This window comes from Boleophthalmus pectinirostris, unplaced genomic scaffold, assembly GCF_026225935.1.
Source record: "Boleophthalmus pectinirostris isolate CB_2022bp ecotype Guang Dong unplaced genomic scaffold, ASM2622593v1 HiC_scaffold_4, whole genome shotgun sequence".
Lineage (NCBI taxonomy): Eukaryota > Metazoa > Chordata > Actinopteri > Gobiiformes > Gobiidae > Boleophthalmus > Boleophthalmus pectinirostris.
The window spans coordinates 15739794-15761265 of NW_026571353.1; the positions used below are offsets into that span (position 1 = coordinate 15739794).

The window sequence follows — 21472 nt, forward strand, 5'->3', positions numbered from 1 at the left end:
TATGTAGGTTTGGTTAGAAAAACAATCACCAAACTAATATGTTCAAGATTGTTTTTATTATTTATACTACATTTTGTTTACAGTAGCCTATTTACACAGCAAATGTTTTGGAAGAGGCCCCACTTTATAAATAATAAACAGTACAATAAATCTGTGTCAATCCCACAGTTATTATTATTATTTGTTGTTTTGTTTTTTTTTACAAAGAAATGTAAAAGGATTTCATCAGACTCAACAGCACAAACAGGAATTCACATCAAATATATGGCATATCACAATATTGACATTTTTGGTGCATTTGGCCAATAGGCAGGTAACAGTACTATGAAAAATATCAAATGTATCAGTTTGATGATATCATGATATTGTCTTTCCTTATGGCATGTAGTTTCCTATATAATAGCAAATGTCAAGAACCACAATTTTTTCAAGGTGATAGTAGTTTTGTGATGTCATTTGGATAAAACCATTGCTTGACAATTAGAGTTGCATTGAAATGTTAAGAGTCCCAAAAGTCTTTTGTCCTTTTGTCTGCTTTAGTGAATGGACCAGCGGTTGGAGCTTGTGGGCTCTCTGTACGGGCTGCTGTTGTATGTGGGTGAGTGGGTGACGCTGGGGCTGCTAGGAGGTGTGGAGGAACAGGATGAAGATTTACATTTGATCTGCTGCCACTTGTCTCCCAGAGCTTTGGCAAAATGGTCGTCTACAGAAACGCTGATGGAGAGCTGCTGCTGGGATTGGACCATTTTCTGGTACCTTTCGCCCAGGCTCCTCTGGAAGTGCTCATCTACAACACGGTCACAGTGGCTTTGGGAAACTGCAGGAGAAAGGTGGGCATGATGAGCATGAGTTACACACCTTACTATCATTGGTGAGTCAGAAAAAGTGAGTGTATGTCTGTGCTCATATCCCGGAAAGGGAGGGGCTGTCCATGAACTACTCACTGACCTGACAAAATGGGCTTGTGGATGTCAGGCCTGCTGGTTGGGCTTCTTAAAGAGGACACACAGGTTATCACAGAGGGCCGCATCTGGATACACAAGATAAAGGTTGTGGTTAAAATTACATTTATTTAAATGAAACATGCAAACAGCACATTATCACAGGATACATACTGTAGTACATTTAAATCAGCTCTAACTGTGTATAATAAAAGTGATTAAACTGGTTGGGCCTCCCCCTTCACAGACACAGGTCAAAGGCATAGCTGTCTGTTTGGTCTTGTTGATGGCATTCCTCCCTCCATTGCTCACATTTTCTACCTGAATCCGGCTGGATTGCATTGCTAGAACAAGCATGGGCCTGCACCAGCTCACTCTGTGTAGATGGGAGATGTACCAGCAAGATCCCTCAAGCTACACTTGTATAGGTTACACAGAAAACATTACGTCCCAGGCACACCTGACAGTTATACTTTGAAAAGTGTATTCAAAGTACCTGGATTTGGGTGGTACATTTGGGCTTCTCTTGTGTGATTTCTGGATCCTTTCTGGGTTTCTTGATAAGGGCGAGTGGTTCATCCATGATGGGTGCGTAGTAGACATGAGGAGGAACAGGGCTGGTAGGACTGCAAGCTGGACTCCAAGAAGAAGTTGAGCTTTGTGGACTGTGCGATGCGACTTGTGACTCTCTTTCTGCTGCTTTGGCAAGACTTCTGCTCAGCGCCCGCTCCCGTCTGTTATATAGATAATAAATAAACTGTTAAAAATCAAATTTGCCCTGCACAAAAATATTTTAAAAAATAAAAGTATACCAACCTTTCCTCTAAGGTCAACCCTCGCTCGAAACTGCGCTTGCGTTTTAGAGGATTTCCACTTGGAGCTCGTTGTGGTTCAGTTTGGATGTGCCTAAATCGGTCTTCACTTCTATGATGTGGCTGACCTATAAAACAAATGAAAAGTAGGACTATTATAATATTGCTTATGTACTGTAGTTGCAACACACCAGTTAAATACAGTAGTATACATATAGCAGTGTGGTTTTGAATGATAATTTGATATGGCCATAATATTGATTGACATGTACTGACAGCTAACTGCTTGTTTTGATCTATGAAAACCATTGTGCCTGACTAGTATTCGTGGGAATCACATTTGTCACCGTTAATTATAAACTCCGTTAAGCTGTAGAACTAGATTTACCAGATCAGTGAGGGTTACAAAACGACACAGCTGATTCAATGTTAACGGTAAGAGTTGTTTTTGTGGATGATGTTCACACCAAACCTTGTCAATGAAGCAATCAGTTACTTTTTATCAGTCTCATTGTACTCAAGTAATAAACGTGATAAAAAGACAAGCAACAATATGGTTGGTCAACTGCTGTTATCAATGAAAGAAATGTAATATAAAAACAAAATGCATATTCATATATTTTAATATAATTAATCTATTATTTAGTTTTTAACATGGAATATGTTGAAATATTATATATTTTATTTATTTATTATTTATTTATTTTTGTGAAGCATGCTCCTTCCTCTAGTGGAAATGTAAATAAATGTAACGACTCATGCATACACAACCAAAATATCAACTTTGTTTTCTGTCAGTCATAATTCAGAGTTCAAGAGCCTTAAATTTGAATAGTGTACATTGGCAGAGCTGCTGCTCTTCAAAGTCAGTGTCAAAGCTTACTGTATTTAAATTGCATTACTAAAGTGGCATCTGTCATTAACATACACAGTTAAGACAAATGTTTGAATGAGGCATTTCCATTCTTATTCAAAAGAGCCACTATACTCAAATACACACTTCAATCCACATTTCCTATTCAACTCTACAGTCCAACACCTGTGAATGAGCGCTTCAGAGAGAGAGCCATTGTGGCAGAGGGAGGGGGCAGGTATAACCACACCTATGCTGATTTTCTACTGCCCCAGGCATAGTTATTTCTTCCTTATTAGCAGCCAGTAATATACGGCCTGACCTTCTACCTTGTGCTTTATCAGATTTCTTGCACAAATACACTTTGATAATAGCATAATGTTAATGTTAATTCTACAAAATAAAAATACTCTAAAAACATAATACATCTTTATTATGCATTGGGATTTCAAGTCTGAAGTGCACAGCTAACTTTAAACATTCTTGACAAGTTGGTGTGAAATATAATTCTTCAGATGATTTTTTTAAGTACAATAAAAAATCAAAACATAAGCAACTTTACAGCTGTTATCTATACAATGTTGGTACTTTGTACAAAATAGAATGAAAAAATAAACATCTAACTTACCCTCTAAAATGTAGACTTTGAATCCACTGCTCATTCGAGTTATATACTGAAAGTTTGCCACGGCCATTGCTCCTGACTGCTCTTGAAGACACCTTTACTGTTGGATCTCCAAGTACACAATGCGCTTTAGTCACTCTGGCTGTAATGGGAAGGTAATGGTACGCCTTCACTGCAGTCAGCCAGGTAATGTATCAGGTGAGAGCAGGTAGGAGCTTCCATGTCATTCAGTGCTGCCTCCGGATTGGTTCATTTTTGACCAATCAAATCCTCACCTGAAGCTCAGTATTGTTATTGTTCTTGCAGGCGGAATGTGCTTCCAGGTAGGAAAGTTTCAAAGATATGAAGTTGACTACATTTTGGCATAAAAGCAATAACAATATAACCTATATAAGTTTTAGTATACAGACAAAATGCCATCATATATATATATATATATATATTTTTTTTTTACCTAAACAAATTGATGCACCCCCCTCCCTCAACACCATCACCACCTGTCTACCCCCCCATCTGCAAACTTGCCAAACTACATTTTTTAGAGTGCTTAGCCCACCAGAGCTCCAGTCATTCCTCTGGCCTGCCCATACATGTAGGCAGATGCAGTGTGAGCCTGCCTCACCAGTAATCCACAAGCTTTTGTTGATGACCAGACAAAGACACATAAGTCGTGTTAATGCCACAGCCGTGAGAGCGATCTAGTTTAGACACTTTGAGATATCTGAAGCCCCAAACAATGCACATGGACACTTTAAGGCTTTGTAAAACAGCAGATGCATTATAGCCATGTCTTTTGGACGCTATCTTCTTTAATTAATTTGCCTTGTGGACATTCATTTGAGCAGTTCTGGACTTTTTAAAAACAGGTGATCATTTTACAAGTGGTAGTGACACTGCATATGTTGTTGAATAACAATAAGAAAATGTGTCTTTCAAGTTATGTTCACATTACTTGTTTGTTCAAATTATCAGTATAAATTAAACTCAAGTGTGCCCCCTAAAGGCATATCCTACAAAAACATTCACAAATAACTTGCCTGGATCAAAATAAATCTACATCATTCAACATTATACCCAAAATACATTATAATAAATAAGTTAATTCACAATATAGCCTACAGTGCAAGAGCATTCTGTTCATTGTGCAGTGTATACTAGTCAGCTTGACTGTCAGGTTTGTCATAGTTTTGTTTTGTAAAACATTTGAGCAATTTGAAAAATCTGAAATAAAATTTCTAGGAAACAGATCAAGTTTTTCCAGTTTTTGCTGGAACTGCACTTGGATGGATTCTTAGAACTGTAAGAAGACCACACCATACAAAAATCAGTTGGATTGAAGCAGTTAGCCCCTTGGTTCCAGTGCTATTTTATTATTGTGAAGGGCTTTTTGTAACTTTGTAATGTTCGCAGTGACTTTTCCTGATGATTGGTTCAGTCTAATAGCACTCTAAAACAGATTTAGACTGTCATCGTTGAAAGATTACACTTTACGTTTATTTTCTTTTTTTTTGCCAGGTGTCAGAATAATTCTATTATCCCATATTTGCTAAATACTTGTGTGATATTCTAGGCCTATGAGTTAACCATTTATGTACTACAATTCTTTGATTTATAATGTACCAATCACTTGTATGAAAATGAATAACCTCTTTGTGTTTGACAACTGTGTGCAGTGACCTATCGCTCTTGTGAACCTCGAGATGATTCCTCACATGAAGCCAACTCCCACTGTCACACATGCAAGAGTTATGATGGTGTCTGTCCATACCTAAGGCACCTCCTGATTGTTAATCATGTTTTATGTGTTTATACTATGCTTAGCTGCATCAGTTTCTTATTATGTCTTTGCTGGTTCCCCCTTCCCCTTGAGAATTATCATTCTGTAACTAGGGCCTCCTAATGAAATAAAAAGAGGAGAGCGGCCTTGAGTCATCAGAACGTGTGGAGACTGTTGGCCTGATGCCCACTCTCTGCCCGTTCTCCTCATGAGTAAAACTGAATTAATCTCTTGTCTTTCTTCTTGTTTTTAAATGTCTAGATAAACCTAACACCAGGTTTCTCTTTTTATTCTTGCAACTTTTATTAGATGTTTGATAATCTAATTTAGCATGTTTTTAAAACAACTATTCTCTTATAAATAATTGACAAACATGTATATCTATCTATTTGTAATTGGCTATTTTCTTGATGAGAATTCAGACAAGATGATTGAAGTTTATTACTCTGTGAAATGGCTGAGAAGTAAGCATTGTTGTATAGTAAACTGAAGTAGTTGAAATTTGAAGAGAAGTGACATGAGCCTGAAGTTCTAACTCAGAAGTCAATTTACCATCAGTACAGAACATGAACACTCAAGACACTGTCTTGTGTAACCCATTCCTGTCTAGTTCAGTCTGGTCACAGTCTAATCTAGTCTGGCTATACTTCTGTTGCAGGGAATGTTGTACCTGTAATGATGCTGGCCAAGATAACGAGGACTGAGCTGGCAGCAAGTTCCCTCGGTATAATTCAGAAATGGAATTTCTTAAACAAGTATCCCCCAAGTAGAAATATCACTGTATGCTCTGTATACAAACCATCAATCTCCAACAACAGAGTGTATGTATGAATGCAGAGTTACACCATACCTGCCTTCCAGGAACATGATTTACAAACAAAGGCCTATATATAGCTGACATGGTGGCCTTGTAAGACCTTGTTAATGCAATTTGTTTATAAAATATTTTCTACTCAGTTTGCCATCAATCCATAACTACATTATAGGCCTCTGTGAAGATCTTGTGCATTTTTGTACTTTCTGAGTCTATACTAATAAACTAAATTAGCCTTCAAGGTAAATTAGGCATACCAGTGTAAATACCGTACAATCAAAATAACACAAAGTGTTTTAGACACAAATGCATAGGCAAATTGATATAGCCTTCTCTTCCCTAACGCCTGGAGTCTCATGTCATTGTCACCAGTTCTCGGCATCACCAGATGTAGACCTTATTTCTTTAATAGATGTTAAAGTCAAAGTCAAAGTTTGGGCTTGCATTGAGTTAGGCCTGTCATAAATGCTATTGTATTGCGGTGCGTAAAGGAGAAAAACCTCGCATCCTCAGCTCTTCTGTGATGGAGACGTCCTTGTGTTACCCTGCTCTCCTCAGCACCACCCTCTCATCCGAGACTGGTCAAGTCAGAGTAAATTACTTCCAGAACAGGAAGTAGGCTACGCGGAAAACAGTAGGCAATTAGAGGGAAACTAGATTTGTTTTACAATATTTTATTTTATTCATTTATTTATTTTACAGTAAATGGTGATGTGTAAACTACCCTTCTTATGCTTATTGCCTAGGGATCCAGGATGTACTCATTAGGTTAAAGTCATTAAATCCGCAAATTAGACCTTTATTTTGTAACATCACAAACAGGAACTTGAACCAAGTGCGTGAACGTGACTTGACAAACGGTCCAGTCTACCTCCCTCAGGATGCCTGGGAGTGACGCAGGGTAGATGGAAAAAACTGGGGCTGCTCCGTGAATGAAAGACCCAGAAACACGCTGTAGTTTAAACTGAAATGATCCACACCCGACACCCCTCCTGTCCTCACACAGACAGGCCTGTCTGTCCCGTTTAGCTGGAGGCGTATTCTGTTACATCAAGCCGCGTGTCCGCTGATCCTCAGTCACTCCATTTGGAATCGTTTCTAAGGTATGTTTTACCATTAATACAAGAAGCAGAGCACACTACTAGTAAAGCTGCTGCTGTCATTTATTTTTACATTAGCAATAGCCACCAGAAATATTTGGAAATATTCAGAAGTGATTTTACTACCTCCTTCATGCACCTAAGTGCTTGTCTCAAACGCAGTCACGACATTAGCTGTTTGTCCGTAATATTGAGCAAGCTCATGTTTAAAACATGTTTCTCTCTAGGTGATCAATAACCTTCAAAGGAAAGTGGTGTTGGCTTTTCTTCAATTTTATTGCTTGGCCTCCTCCAAGAAGACTTTTGCACTCGCCATTCTATCATAACAAGTCGCCACCATGAATTACCTTCGTCGTCGACTCTCAGATAGTAATTTTATTTCCAACCTGCCCAATGGTTATATGACGGATTTACAGCGGCCCGAGCCTCCGCAGCAGACCCCCGCAGTGTCTCCTGGTTCAGAGAGGCGCCAGGTCGGCAACCAGCCGCAGACTGGGCCAGTGACAGGAGGAGGACCCACGGGCTTCTTCTCATCCATATCCAATGCTGTCAAACAAACCACCGCAGCCGCTGCTGCGACCCTGTCAGAGGCTGCAGACCGGGCTGGCGTCTCCAGCAACGCCAAGATCCTCCTGGTCATTGATGATCAGCAGACTGACTGGTAGGCACATTCACACAGGTGCTACGGTACCATTTGGATACAGGCACTGACCTGGCCAGTAACGGTCATATGACTTATTCAATGGCCAGCAATCTTGGTTTTACTGCAGATTGTGGGCCCTATTTGTGCATTGGAATACTGTGTTATTGTTGTTGTGCAGGGTGAAGGTTTTCAGGGGAAGAAAGGTCCATGGTGAATCTGACATCAGGGTAGAACAGGTTTGTATTAAGCACCATGTTATTTAGCATCTATACAAATATACATTTGTTATATTTGTTTAGTAAAGGGTATACAATTCCCAGTATAATTAGTGTATAAACGCTTGCCGCAGGGGTGAAACGCAGTGTATATTCCACTTTTTGTCTTAATATTGATCACTGCTTTGTTTCTTTGCTGTCTTCATTGTGTCCTTTTACACCTGTTTTTCCAACATCGTCCAAAGACATTTTTCATTAGAAGGTCACAGTCCTGTTTGGCATTTGATCATACTGATCATTTATTGACCATTTTATTGTCCTTTAGGCTGAATTTTCTGAAATCAATCTGGTCGCAAATGCTATGGGTGTTTACAGTGTCACCATAGACGCCATCAGGGGTGGACACAAAGTTAATAAGTAAGTATCCATCTAAGCACTGTTACTGTAGAGCTTTCCACCATGGTAATATTTTCTTATGCTCTTGTCCCAGGACTATTAAACCAGATTTTGTGCTGATTCGACAACATGCCTTCAGCATGGACAAGAATGGGGACCATCGCAATATAGTGATAGGTTTACAATATGCTGGGCTACCAAGTGTCAACTCTGTACACTCTGTTTATAATTTTTGTGACAAACCGTGGGTGGTAAGTATTTGCTTTTCCTCAGTCAAAATATGGTGACATGTAAGAATATCATAACTACCAATAAGCAATGGAAACATTTAGCCCTAAGAATTAAAGGCCAGTTTCTTCTTTGTACCAGTCCTTTTTTCACTATTACTGCCGTGTTTTCCTTTCCTTCATGTACATTGCTTATATTTATCCTACTTTTTACAAACTTGAGGTCATCTGGTGGTAAATGTGTAGCACCTTCATAGGCAAGCAGTCAAGCGTACTGATATTTGAAGTTTTCCATGTTTTTTTTACTATTACTAAGATAATATGGCACATACTGACAATATCTATTTTTTAGTTTGCTCAGATGTCCAAACTACATAAGCAGTTCGGTCCAGAGGAGTTTCCATTAATAGAGCAGGTTTATTATCCCAATCACAAAGAAATGGTAAGCCCCCTGACTCTGCCCACCTCCCTTCTTCCCTTTCCTCTCTCTGTCACTTTGCTAAACAGTCTTTCAGGGCTCAAAAGGCTCTCCTCTCTGAATGGTCTCATATTAGCTGACTAATCAAATTCCATGTTAATATCTTATACCATATAACAGCTGGGGTTAGCTTAATTAACGTTAGCTTGGGTGCAGGTTGTGGTTCTCCTTTTGCTCATTAGCTTATTTTAACCAGCAACGCAAATAAAGATAACCTGACTAATAAACAATATACTTTGTTATAGATCTCTTCTACACATTTCCCTGTTGTGGTGAAGATGGGCCATGCCCACTCGGGAATGGGAAAGGTATTCTTATATAACTTCATGCTTGTGTGTTATCTTTACATATTAAGACATAAAAGTGATTTTTTTTCTTTCTTTTTCACAGGTCAAAGTTGACAATCAATATGATTTTCAAGACATTGCCAGCATTGTAGCACTAACCAAGACCTATGCCACATCTGAACCCTTCATTGATGCAAAATATGATGTCAGAATTCAAAAAATTGGCAACAATTACAAAGCATACATGTCAGTAAAGATTACCTAACCCTTATTCTGGTACAAATGAATAATCTTTTTTACAACCAGCCAGTTAGTAAAACCTTTATTACATTTTTGACAGGAGAACATCGATTTCTGGTAACTGGAAAACCAACACTGGCTCTTCAATGTTGGAGCAGGTGGCTATGTCAGACAAGTAAGTGCTTAAAGAGGCATAACTCCTGGTACACGAGTGATGTTGTCTTGTGTTATTTATGTGTTTTAAAACATAATTTTTCAGGTACAAAATGTGGGTTGACTCATGTGCAGATATATTTGGAGGCTTAGATATTTGTGCAGTTGAAGCTCTACATGGGAAAGATGGGAAAGACTACATAATTGAGGTAACAAAATTTTACAGTGACCATTGTACCATAAAAGAAGAGTGGTACAATTGAAATTATGTTGTCTTCTCAGGTAGATGACTGTTCAATGCCACTGATTGGGGATCAGCAGGATGAAGATCGGGTTCAAATTGCAGAACTTGTGATTTCAAAAATGAGTCAGTGTGTCCCACGAAGCTCTTCTACAGTGAGTGGCCTATGACTATTATTTATTATTTTCTAACTGCTAACCAGTAACTAACACTAACAATTATCTAACTGTGTCACTGACCCTCATTCGTCTTTATTTGTAGAAAGCATCTTCACCCCAACCACTGTCACAGGCCAGAGAACCACAGTCACAACAGCGTCCATCTCCTCAAGGTAATCTTATCTATTTATGTTCGGCTTCAAATTTGTGTGTTACTTCATAAATTCAAACCTAAAAAAATGAAATTTCCCTCTGTAGGTGGTCCTCAGCAGAGCCCGCCTTCTCAGCAGCGACCATCACCTCAAGGCCAGCCTCCGGCCCAATCTGCTGCCCCTGAGTCCAGTTCTCCTAAAACTAGCCCTGGTGTGGCCCAGCAGAGGCCTGTGGGACAGGGGGGTGCTCAGAGACAGGGCTCTGTGTCACAGCAGCAGAAGCCTGCTACAGGTGCACAGAGGCCTGCCCAGCCCCCCAGGCAGCAGTCACTAAGTGGAGCACAACCAAAAGGCCCAGGGCAGCAGCAGCAGCCAGCTCGTCCTGGAGCGACTACCACCCAACAGCCACGACCTGCCACTCAAGGGCAGGGAGGACGACCCCCAGTGCAACAGAAGCCTCAGCCACCTCAGAAGCCAAACCAGGACAACTCAGCACCGGGCAGCTCTCCACAAATAAAGTAAGTACCATCAAACATATCAGTTTCTTACAATGTGACCCCTACAGCTTAAGAGGGCGTTCCTTTTGTCTGCATAGGGACAAGCATGCCTCTTAAAAAACAAGGCATGCTCCATCATGACACATGAGCCACATGTGATTTACTGACGCTTTCAGGCCTTTCACTCATTCAGGTCAAATTTCATGAGTGAAACAACTTGAAAGTAGTAGCACATGGGAGTTAAACATAACAAATCATAAATGTTCTCAACCTTGTTTCACTACCTGCATTTGTAATACAATCCTTTTTAGTAAAGAACAAAAGAGAACAGAAATCTATACTGTGTAATGTATGTTTACAAGAACAAGTTGTACAAGTTATGGACTTTGTGTATTATACTAGTATGCACGTATGTCTATATCTTATCAGTGCTATATATAATTAGCAGTAATTAGCCTTATTACAATAATATGTGCATGGTTCTGTATAAAGAGAAATCAAGCATCCATATCATAAGATAAATGATATAAGAGGCATTGTGGTTCAGTGAGTGACTAACAATGTACCTTTTGTCATTTTGGAAAGTTGTCTGTTGCTTCATTTCATTTCATGGATTTGCTGCATGACTTTAATGCCTGTTCCTTCTCTATCGCCGTTTTCTCCTTGTAGCAAGTCCAAGTCTCTTACCAATACCTTCAACATTCCAGAAACCCCAGTGCCACCAGCAGCCAGCCATAACCAGGAGGAGGAGAAGACTGAGACCATTCGCAATCTACGCAAGTCCTTTGTCAGTCTATTCTCAGACTGAAACTACATGAGCCCAACTTCACTTATAACCAGAAAAGATGGATAAGTTACACAAGGTGGATTTCAGCAAACCAGGGTCATCTTTAAATGTACTGCCAAAAAATACATATTTCAATTTGTCCTGAATTAAGTTGAAGGCGTAGTAAATGTAGGTATTTATCTAACATTCCTTGCATCACAGAAAGTCACTCTCCATTATTTGAAAGTAGGCCCACACGCCGCACAAACATGTATATGCATGACTCGTCACTACTGCCCCCTGTTGTTAGTTCTGTGACACCGTTGTGACCTTAATTAAGTTTCCATTTCACAAGTAGTGCATTTGAATGTTCAGTCAGTGCTTGATATGTTTCAGCTTTTGAGCTATGATGTTGTAACTGCATGTTGACCAGAGGCGAATTACCAAACTTCCCAACATGGCCGCTTGTAACTGTGTTGTCATATGTAGTTAAATCAGTACTAGCTTAGTAATAGATGTTGTGAGAATGTTGTTGCTGCCTTCTTCTAGCTGTTTATGTCCCTCATGTTCTCTGTCCTTCCAAAAGCATGCCTTACTCGGACAAAGAAATTAACTGGAGTTGTCTCAGGGAAGTCAACTAGGTTGTGATACTTGTATGGATGAGGGTCTTCCAGTGCAGTGGTCATTGTAAGACGTACTTATTAATAACAATAATGCAGCCGTTTTTTGTGTCTGTTATTGTGTTATTACATAGACACATTTGCACAGTGAATAATGTTGATACTTGAACACAAATGATTATAGCAAATCATCATTCTGTGATCCTCTAATGGACACTGTTGCTATTATTGTAACATAGGGGGCATGGGTTGTTCATGGTACCATTTCAAATATCAGTCTTTAAGTCCCTTAACTTCAAAGTGATGTAGTAATAATTCAAAAGACAGTAAACCTACACAATGGATGCATGTGATATCTTAGATTTTTGTGTTAACGCAAAATGTGGTTAATTTTTCAAAAGGCTTTCTCGATACATAGAGACCATTTTCCAGAATTTGTTGATTTATTCCCTCATTTTCCAAAATGTACACAGCCAAGGAATGCAGTGAATTACTCATTTATAAATATGAAGTAATAACAAGCTTAATGGATGCATTAGTAGTCATTTTAGCACATGACATGTAAGTTTTTGCACTGAACACATAGTTCTGTTTCCAAGCACTAAAAATGTCTTCCAAAAAGTGCTTTCTGTTTGAGAGTTGATGGCAATATCATGCTTTTATAGTGAAGACCTGATAGCCATAAGGTTATACAGTCCCTGCGGAGTTCTTCATGCTGCCTGTGTTTCTCAGTGCAGGTTGTGTAGCCACAGTGACCCCTAGTGCTCAATGGTGTGGATGTTGTGTAACTGGTTAAATACAATTAGAAAATAATTATATCTTGGAGTTATGCAAACTGTCACTTGCTGCTATCTGTGATGTTTAGTGAATTTAAGGTTTATAAGGTCATGTGTCTATTTTTTATTTTCATGAGTACATTTTTATTGAATGTATGTGATGAGGTTGCAAACTTATTTGGACAAAACTCACAAACTTCAGAGTGGTTGTCCCTTATGGTTAAGATTGTCCATGATGCCTCTGATTGTGTAAACTGTGAAGCAAAAGAAACTATTGTTGTTGACTTTATATTATATTTTCGCATTATTTTAGCTGAATGTATTTTTTTTTGTCTTCACCTTTTAGTTTATCAATGTAATTGGGAAAGTTGGAGCTAATTACATGCCTCCCACTTATAAGAATATAAGTCCATTTTACTGTAAAAGTACACAGTCTGTGCAAGAATTTAAAACTTGAGAATCATGTGAATCATAAAACTAATTATGGTGGATTTATAATTTAACTGGTGTTATATGCAATGTAGCTCTATAATGTACAAAACATGCACATGTCTAATAAAGTCTATTAAAGTAATTGTTTTAGATCTAAAATGTTGAATTTGTAGATGCCTTCACACAACTCTCCCTATTCAGGCCGATGGAACAAGACCTAGTAGCCTTATATACTTGTGATTACAAAATTATCACAACATCTATTTAGATTTAGAAATATAAGAAGAAAAACTCCAGCACTGGCAACTTTTTGTAATTTTTGTATCTAGCTCAAATGTGCACTATGTATCTTTTCTGCCACTATGGAGATGTTATTGCTCTACCTGTTCTTGCATGCATACACTTATAGGTTTTTATTGATAAAAACACATTCTTGCTGTGAGTGGGGTCATCTGTCCACAGATCTGACTGGTAACTTGGCCACTGTGTCACCTGATTTTCTTCAAAGTGATGTATTTATTGCTATCCTTTGGTAAAACAATATATCTCCATGGTGACAATCGTTGAAAACTCCACTGTTCTGCTTCAGTGATGCACCCCAAACACATTACTGCAAAGGCATTTCCATGGTGACAGTTTTTCAAAAAGTTATACTAAACTGTGACCAGCAGGGGGAGTGTGTCTTCTGTTAAAGGTGAATCAGGGTCACATTTTATTGATGTTTTAATGATTTTACAGCTCTCCATTTAGATTTCGCTGTGGCCACAGAGTTGGCCAGACTTAAACTGTATAACACATGTATATCTTTGTTGTTTAAGAACAATGTATTCTTAACATAGGATATAGTTAGTGACAAACCTTATGGGAGTGAGATACAAGGCCGCACTGTAAGTGTCTTCTGAAACATCCATTTTAATTAAACAGCCTCGTACTATCGTGTGCATAATCCCTTCACTAAATACAACTAAGCAGCTACACAACAGGAAACAAAGGGCTTGTCTCCTACATTGACACTTATAGTTCTCTTTTCTCAATAAGAGTCTAATTTGTACTGATAAGAGGAGCCTTTTAGTGCTGTAACATTATGGGATGCACAGCTGCCTCACAGAAGGGTGCTGTCTCTTATTCTGGTAGAATTCTAGTAGGATGTGTAAGTTTGATATTAAAACACAAAACAGATCCGTAAAATAGACAAATTTTAGTCAATGCTAACTAACACATGGAAATGCACTTTATAGCTAACAATAAACAAGGTTTTTTATGGCATCAGAACTTCAAATTTTTATATTTATTCAATTACGATTTTTTTTTTCATCATTTTGTTGACACAAATAGCTGCTGTGTTAGAAATCCCATTAGTGTCAAAGGTATGCAGTCTCTTCTTCACTAAAGGTCAGTTTGATTTGTCAAAGCCCCAGGTGTCCTGTTTCCTTTCCCATCCGCAGCTACAGTGTAAACAGCTCATTCAATTTCTCCTTCACCTCCTTTTTCCAACAAATCCTAGTTTTCATCTCACCAGGAGGCACGCTGGAAGGAAATTACTTCGGCCTGTAATGTTTGTACAATGGAGCACTTGATATTGTGATCCCATTGTAGTAACCCAGTGGCTGGTACGATAACACAAAACAGCAGGAGGTGGCTTCGTGTCCTGCATCATTATCTGAAATCAATGATATGAAACACGGTTAACCACTCGACAGAACAACATTGTGTGCTGCTATAGCCAGGCAGCCGGGATGTTATGCAAGCACAACTTTTATGACTTTGCACGCTACAAATAAGGGATTCAAGGATGTCAAACCAGTAATAGTGATGCTGTTCGAGCCAGGGGAATACAAGAGGAGGAGGTCTACACTGAGCACAGATATTTCTGGAGCTGACCCATTTAACTCTACAGCGAGCAGGTGCATCTGGCAGCAGCATGCACTATGTAATTATAAAGAACTGAAATGATGTGTCATAGTCGATTTGACTAAAGGGGAATCTCTTTTAGAAATATATACAAGTCATATACAAAATGAAATGTAGTAGTGATGGGTCTCCCATTATACATGCCCCATAGCGTTAGACAATGAGGGCAACTCACTGCTGCTTTCCATTGTACTGTTTGAGACTGGGATTTCATTTATAAAAGGGCTGCTTTGATTCCTACAGAACTGTGGCACAAAAGGTTCCCTGTCTACTCAAATTTGGAAAAATGACTCCTCTTTACAACCTTTTTCTAATATCTATTTCAAAACAATTTATTCTTTCTCTGTGTATACAATAAGTTTATCTGCCTGGGTCTGATTACATAACAATATTAGAGAGATGCTGTACAGTTGAAAATCTTTGGAAGAGCATGGGGTCCAACTCAAGCTCTGAATGTGTGTCCCCTTTAAAAAGTGTTCATGCTTCAGTGAGTGATTTCTGAGCCAAAATGGCAGATGATGAAGGATGAGAGGAGAGAGTGATTTAATTAAACTGCGCCCTGGGATGTCTTACTCCAACTCTCCAGACAGAAGAGTTTGTGTTTCCTGTGTGCAGCTGTGAATATTCGACAGGATTTGTACATGAAACAGGGTGTAACTGGTACAAACAAAACAGACAAAACATTATAACCTATGAGGAGTGAAGAATATATCAGTATATATATAATGATATATATACATATATAGATATATGTAGATATAAATATCTACATATATCTAGGTACAATACAACTAATCTTTTAATTTGAATGAGGAACAATTACTAAGAATCTTGATTTTAAAGCCACTGTATGTAACTTTGTGTTTTTTGCACTGAAAAATTTGGCATAAAATATATTTCCATAGAGATTGTTCTGAAGTACATTTTTACCTTTCTATTTCAATGGAATAATGCAGGTGGAGGGTCATCTCTGGAAAGTTACATACTGTACAACTGTAATGAATTAAATACATAGTGATTTTTAAAGCTATACTTATTGTCGTCTAGGGAATGTCAAATTGAACAGATAATGCAAGACAACATGCAAAGTATTTTTAAGGACTGCAAATGACTTTAGAGGCAGGTGATCTTAATATATTGCCTAATTGTTGTTATGCCCACAAGAATAATGAGTAGCTGTGTTTTTTCAAGTCATCATCATGTTTTATTCTTATAGCTGTGCTGCTAGAGGGCTCCCCATATAGAGGACAGTAAATTGTCAGTCTGTACTTAACTGAGAATAACTGTGAGGCACTAAAAGACATCCTCCACCTCCACAATCCTGCTGAAAGTACAGTTCAAATGATATACTACAGATGCACGCTGCTGAATCGGCCCATTTGGAGATTATTGTGGCATGACGAACAATTTTGTACCTTTTGCTGTTTTTTGAGTCATGACATATATATTTTAACCACCTCAAAGGAAGACTCCCATCACTTTTTTCACACTTTCCTTTGAAATCATCAGCTCCCTCTCTTTTTCTTCCTACTCACCATGCGTTACCATGGTGACAGTTCCCAAATGGTTTCAGCTTGCATGTGAATTTGTTTATTTGTAATTCTTGGAGTGGATGGGAATGTTCTTTTTGTTATACAACCAAAATAATCACAAATGGATAATTAGGCAGAATCAGGCTTACGCAGAAATTCTGTAATACTTACTCAATGCTCCAAAATCTTATGTTTGTAAATATTTTGTGAAGAGTTTGTGGTAAGAAGTATGAGCTCCAGTGTACATAAGATGGAAAAATAGACAACAGTTATAAACAATTACAAATATAATAGTAACACAATACAACATAACCAATATATAAAGCAGTCTGTTGAAAATGTTGAGAGAGGACCTTACTTTAAATAATAAAAGCAAACTTAAAATTGATTGGCACATCTGAAAAACGAGCAAAACTAACTGACTAAAAATTTACTAACTAAAAATGAATACAATTTATATTCCTATGGCCAATATCAACAAGATGTGTTGGTATTCATACAGCATAATGCTTGATGTTCAGAAATGCTCTTTAGGGTGTAGTATTTCATAACATTAAGAACATTTGTAACTGAGAGGGTTTGTATGAGGGCCATCTTTGCTGTTGTTTGATCCTTTTGTAGATCACAGCTGCTGCAGTGCAGAGTCCTCATAGTCTTGTTGATTATCCAAATAATTCACTTACTGGAAAGTTAAACTCAATCATTGCAAAAGCCCCATGCCCCCTCATCTTTGGAGGAGAGGGTGAAGAGAAGTTGCCTAATCTGCCTTCAATTACAATTTTTCACCCAAAATTCCTTCATATTTCAAAATGGTTTGAAAATCACAAGGAATAAAAACACCATACAGGCTTGGACTTGAAAGCTGCATATTAAAATCTGTAGTAAATAGCAGTAAGTGAAAGCTGAATTGTGTAAACAATCTTTTCTCTAGAGAGGTACTTTGTTGATGTGTTTTTCTTGTTGAATGCTCTCACAATTCTAAATGGCTGAAGCTAAGAGATGCTTTTGAACTAATCTGACACAATGGCTATCTTGGGTTTGTGAGTGCCTGGGTCTGGCAGGGTGCCCTTTTCACTTCCCTTATGTAACTCGTTCCAACAGAAACACGTATATCACATAAATCAAAAGGAATGCTTGCCGAGATGAGAGAAACTTCATAAAGTTTATTGACTTGCTTTAGAGACTGCTTTAGTGAAGGAACATTGTCTGGTCAAGTTGAAAAAAAAAATAAATAAATAAATTAAAAAAAATATACACACACACACACACACACACACACACACACACACACACACACACACACACACACACACACACACACACACACACACACACACACACACACACACACACACACACACACACACACACACATATATATATAGCAGTAGTCAAAAGTCTGTAAATTCTGATTAGGATTTGTCTGTTTGATATAACTCTTCGATATATCTGTTTGATATAACTCTGCATGGGGCAACTATGCTATAAGGACAAAACAATGGTTCTGAGAATTGAGTTAGTATCCATATGAGGAAGAGCAAACAAGAAATTAATAATACTTGGTGTAAGAAGTGAGAATGCACAAGAGGTTCTTTTACAGCTGAAATATACTTCAGTTATTACTGGTCCTTACAACACTGGCATCTACATTTGAGCAGCCTGGAATCATGCCTGGCTGTTGCAGATTTTAGTGTTGTTCTGGTGATGTAATCCTGTGGTGTGGTGAGCCTGATTGATCCTTGTCAGAGAAGTCTTTAATCAACACAAAGCCATTGATTTTGCCTTGGTAGTGCCTGTGAGGTGTCCCAGACACCTGCTAGCAGCCAGCTGACACACACTTGTGCAGCCTGCAACCCAACAGCTGACATGAAGTGACGCCAAAGCACTGTGCTTGAGGAGAGAAAGGGGTGAGTCACAAATGTACACACTTACATCTACATACAGCACCATGTCAGATCTACTGTTCTGGGATGTATGAATCATTATGTGTTCTTGCACATATGGGATCAGGGAATCTTTTATGTGAAAATTGTCAGTGAGAACTATTGACGGCAAACACCAGAATATATGATTCAATTATCAGCAAAACTAGATTAAACCAGAAATACCAGGATCAAAAGAATACCTGTACTAAAGACTAAAATGGGCTTTATAAAGCAGGACCAAATTAGGACCAATCCAGGACTAAATCAGTTGTAAAACCTGTAACCTGTAACCTGCCATATATAATTGCTCATATACTAGGACTGCTGAGTACCAACAGTACCAGAATTTGAGATCCTATCTAGAGGCCAAAAACTCATCAGCATTGTAATGAAGTCAGTTCAGTAAAAAGTCTCCTCTGCTTTGTAATGGTCTTGGTAATAGAGCTAAGGGTCGAGCCATATCAGCACACTCAGTCTATGGTTATTTCTATCTGAACTCAAAGTGCTGCTTTAAGCATTTTTCCCATAGTCGCATGCTCAGGTCTGGGCTCACAGCCAGCTGTCTCTATATCATAAATTCAGACAACACACAGTTGTCACTGAGGCCAGGTGACACAACTGTAGAATAAAAAGAGGACATGCTTCTGTCACAACTAGAAACAATTATGAAATTAATTTAACTCATCTTCTGGCTGTAGATTTTACCAGCTTTATTTAATTGGCTTGCATCACTATGGCATGTTAAATTTGCTCAAAGAAACTCAAATTGTTGTAGTTGCAGTAGGAGCAGTTTTTTTTTTTATTTTTTATTAAGTATTACTACCTCTGTCTCATATTCTGGGACAGGTTTAAAAGGTTCTTGTTTCTAACATATCACAAATTAAAAGGCCTGAATGAGTAGTACTGTTAAAAAGACTCTGGGATTACTGCTTCTCACTCGCAAGGGACATATGGTCCAATATGCATATCTTTGTGTGCCTTGACATTCATATTTGCATAATTGTTAAATGTATGAGACAGACTTGTCTTTGTCATGGAGGTCATTCTGGCTTCATAAGAATATTCATAGTCTACTTTTTTCAGCAGATGTAAACTGACTCTATCGTCTATAGTTAAGGTTACTACAGGTTGTTTAACTATATCACTAACTCAGTTATTATGTCATTCTTGGATGTTGTAGAAAATCCTCCAGTAGGCTACCTCCATTCTGGCTGGATGCAGGAAAACGCTGATCACAAAATGCAACAGCAGATAACACTCAGAATGAATACCGGAAACAGCATAAACCCTTGTCCTTAAGTCTCTATATGGGAGATGAGCGCACAGACTGCATTGCTGCTTCCATCCAACCTCAGTACCCCCTCCACGGCGTACCGCACATAAACACGCACGACCACGCCCCCAGAGACGCTGGCAGAGGCGCAGACTCAAGACACACCTCCTCTTTTCTCTCCATCTCCCTCCACTTATCGAATAGGTGCACATTACACCATAGCCGCATCTTGAAACGAGGAACAAAATGTGAAACGCAATGAGGAGCATTTTTCTCCGTGGCAGGTGCAGTGAAGGATGTGGCCCTGCTTTGATAGGCTACTACTCAGTCGAGCTTATGCTGCTGATGCTACTGCCATAACATCGCGTCCGATCAACTCACTCGGTAAGGCCCTCTAATCTTCTATCTCCAAACTTTCTGAAACTCGTACCTGTTTCTTCTCACCAGTGTGATTTGACCTGGTTTGAACCTCTCCTCTGCGTCGTTATGCCTCGGAACATGATGTCATTCCCGCCTCAAAGGCATCAGGTCAGTCTCAGCTAAGGGATGATGGGCCGCGCTGTATCACCAAAATAAAGGGTGGCCATGTATTTGATACCTTATAGTACACCTACATTTAGGAAACCTTGTGTAATTGTAATAGTGCATTTTGTGCATTCAAAAATTAACCAAACAGCAACAGGCCAGAGGCCATTTGAAAAATGGTCAAGCGTAATAAAGTTAGCTATGTAAGTAATAGTGGGATGTCTTTCGCAAATTTAACAAATTTGAGGTGCCGATTGCGGTTCGATTTTTTGCAAGCACAGATTTTGCCCTCTGCAGCTCCGACTGCTTCGTGCCTTCTTTTCTGTGTGCTGTAGTCATGGAGACAGTATGTGGCATGTGGTTAAATGCTTTTGCTATAAAAGTGTAGGTCATTATTCAGCACAGAGCTGCTGAGGAAAAACACTATTTCTTATGGCATGTAAGCAGTTATTTTTAAAATTATTTGTTACTTGAGTTGGACATAGGCAATCTTACAAAAAAATCAAAACCATGTTCATGTTTCCCAAATATTTTTTTATTCAATTTAGTTTCAGTTGTATGGGTCTGTTAGGTATTATATCACATTTACTGCAACAAAACCAACTAAATCAACCCAAGATGAGTTTAAACTAAACAGTGATAAAACTATATATACTAGCTATATACAGTATGTAATTAGGAAATTACTAGGTCCAAATCAGGTTCAACCACAACAAACCTGAAACAACAAATATCCACTTTTAGCTACTAATACAGTAAAACTACAGTTTTGGTTTAGTGTTTGACCACGCCATTACTAGTAAGTACAGTTATATATAAACATCTCATATTAATTATTAAAGACAGTGGTTTATAGGTGTAGTTTCTGTAGTGTTACTAAACCAGGTCAATAAAAAGCTTTGTGAAGAGGCATGATGTTCAGATTGTGAGACCTGACAGTGAGACGGCTGGTCAGTGCTTTCTCATCCACATGAACAGATGGTCACTCAGGGTTAGCCATAGGTAAGTGCCAACAAGAATGGCACATGGAAATCCATGCTGCCGGAAGAATTCTTCTACTACTATAACAAGCTTAAACTGTTGGAAAACACGTAATGTTTTAA

The 21472-nt window shown here is 38.5% G+C and overlaps 2 protein-coding genes across 2 annotated transcripts; one reads left to right on the top strand and one right to left on the bottom strand.

Moving 5' to 3' along the window:
* Nucleotides 1–37: 37 nt before the first annotated feature.
* On the bottom strand, nucleotides 38–3404 carry vgll4l (vestigial like 4 like). The gene is made up of 5 exons (XM_020935531.2): nucleotides 3235–3404; nucleotides 1758–1881; nucleotides 1438–1675; nucleotides 949–1030; nucleotides 38–817 (listed from the first exon to the last, which is right to left on the bottom strand). Exons 1-5 carry the CDS (start codon nucleotides 3299–3301, stop codon nucleotides 537–539), a joined length of 792 nt encoding a protein of 263 aa, XP_020791190.1. The 5' UTR covers nucleotides 3302–3404; the 3' UTR covers nucleotides 38–536.
* Nucleotides 3405–7260: 3856 nt separating this feature from the next.
* On the top strand, nucleotides 7261–11417 carry syn1 (synapsin I). Its single transcript, XM_055161509.1, has 13 exons — nucleotides 7261–7583; nucleotides 7744–7801; nucleotides 8106–8197; nucleotides 8271–8427; nucleotides 8756–8845; nucleotides 9127–9189; nucleotides 9272–9414; nucleotides 9509–9583; nucleotides 9668–9770; nucleotides 9844–9957; nucleotides 10064–10133; nucleotides 10219–10630; nucleotides 11279–11417. The coding sequence occupies exons 1-13, from the start codon at nucleotides 7261–7263 to the stop codon at nucleotides 11415–11417; spliced, it is 1839 nt and encodes a 612-aa protein (XP_055017484.1).
* The last annotated feature ends 10055 nt before the right edge of the window (nucleotides 11418–21472 follow it).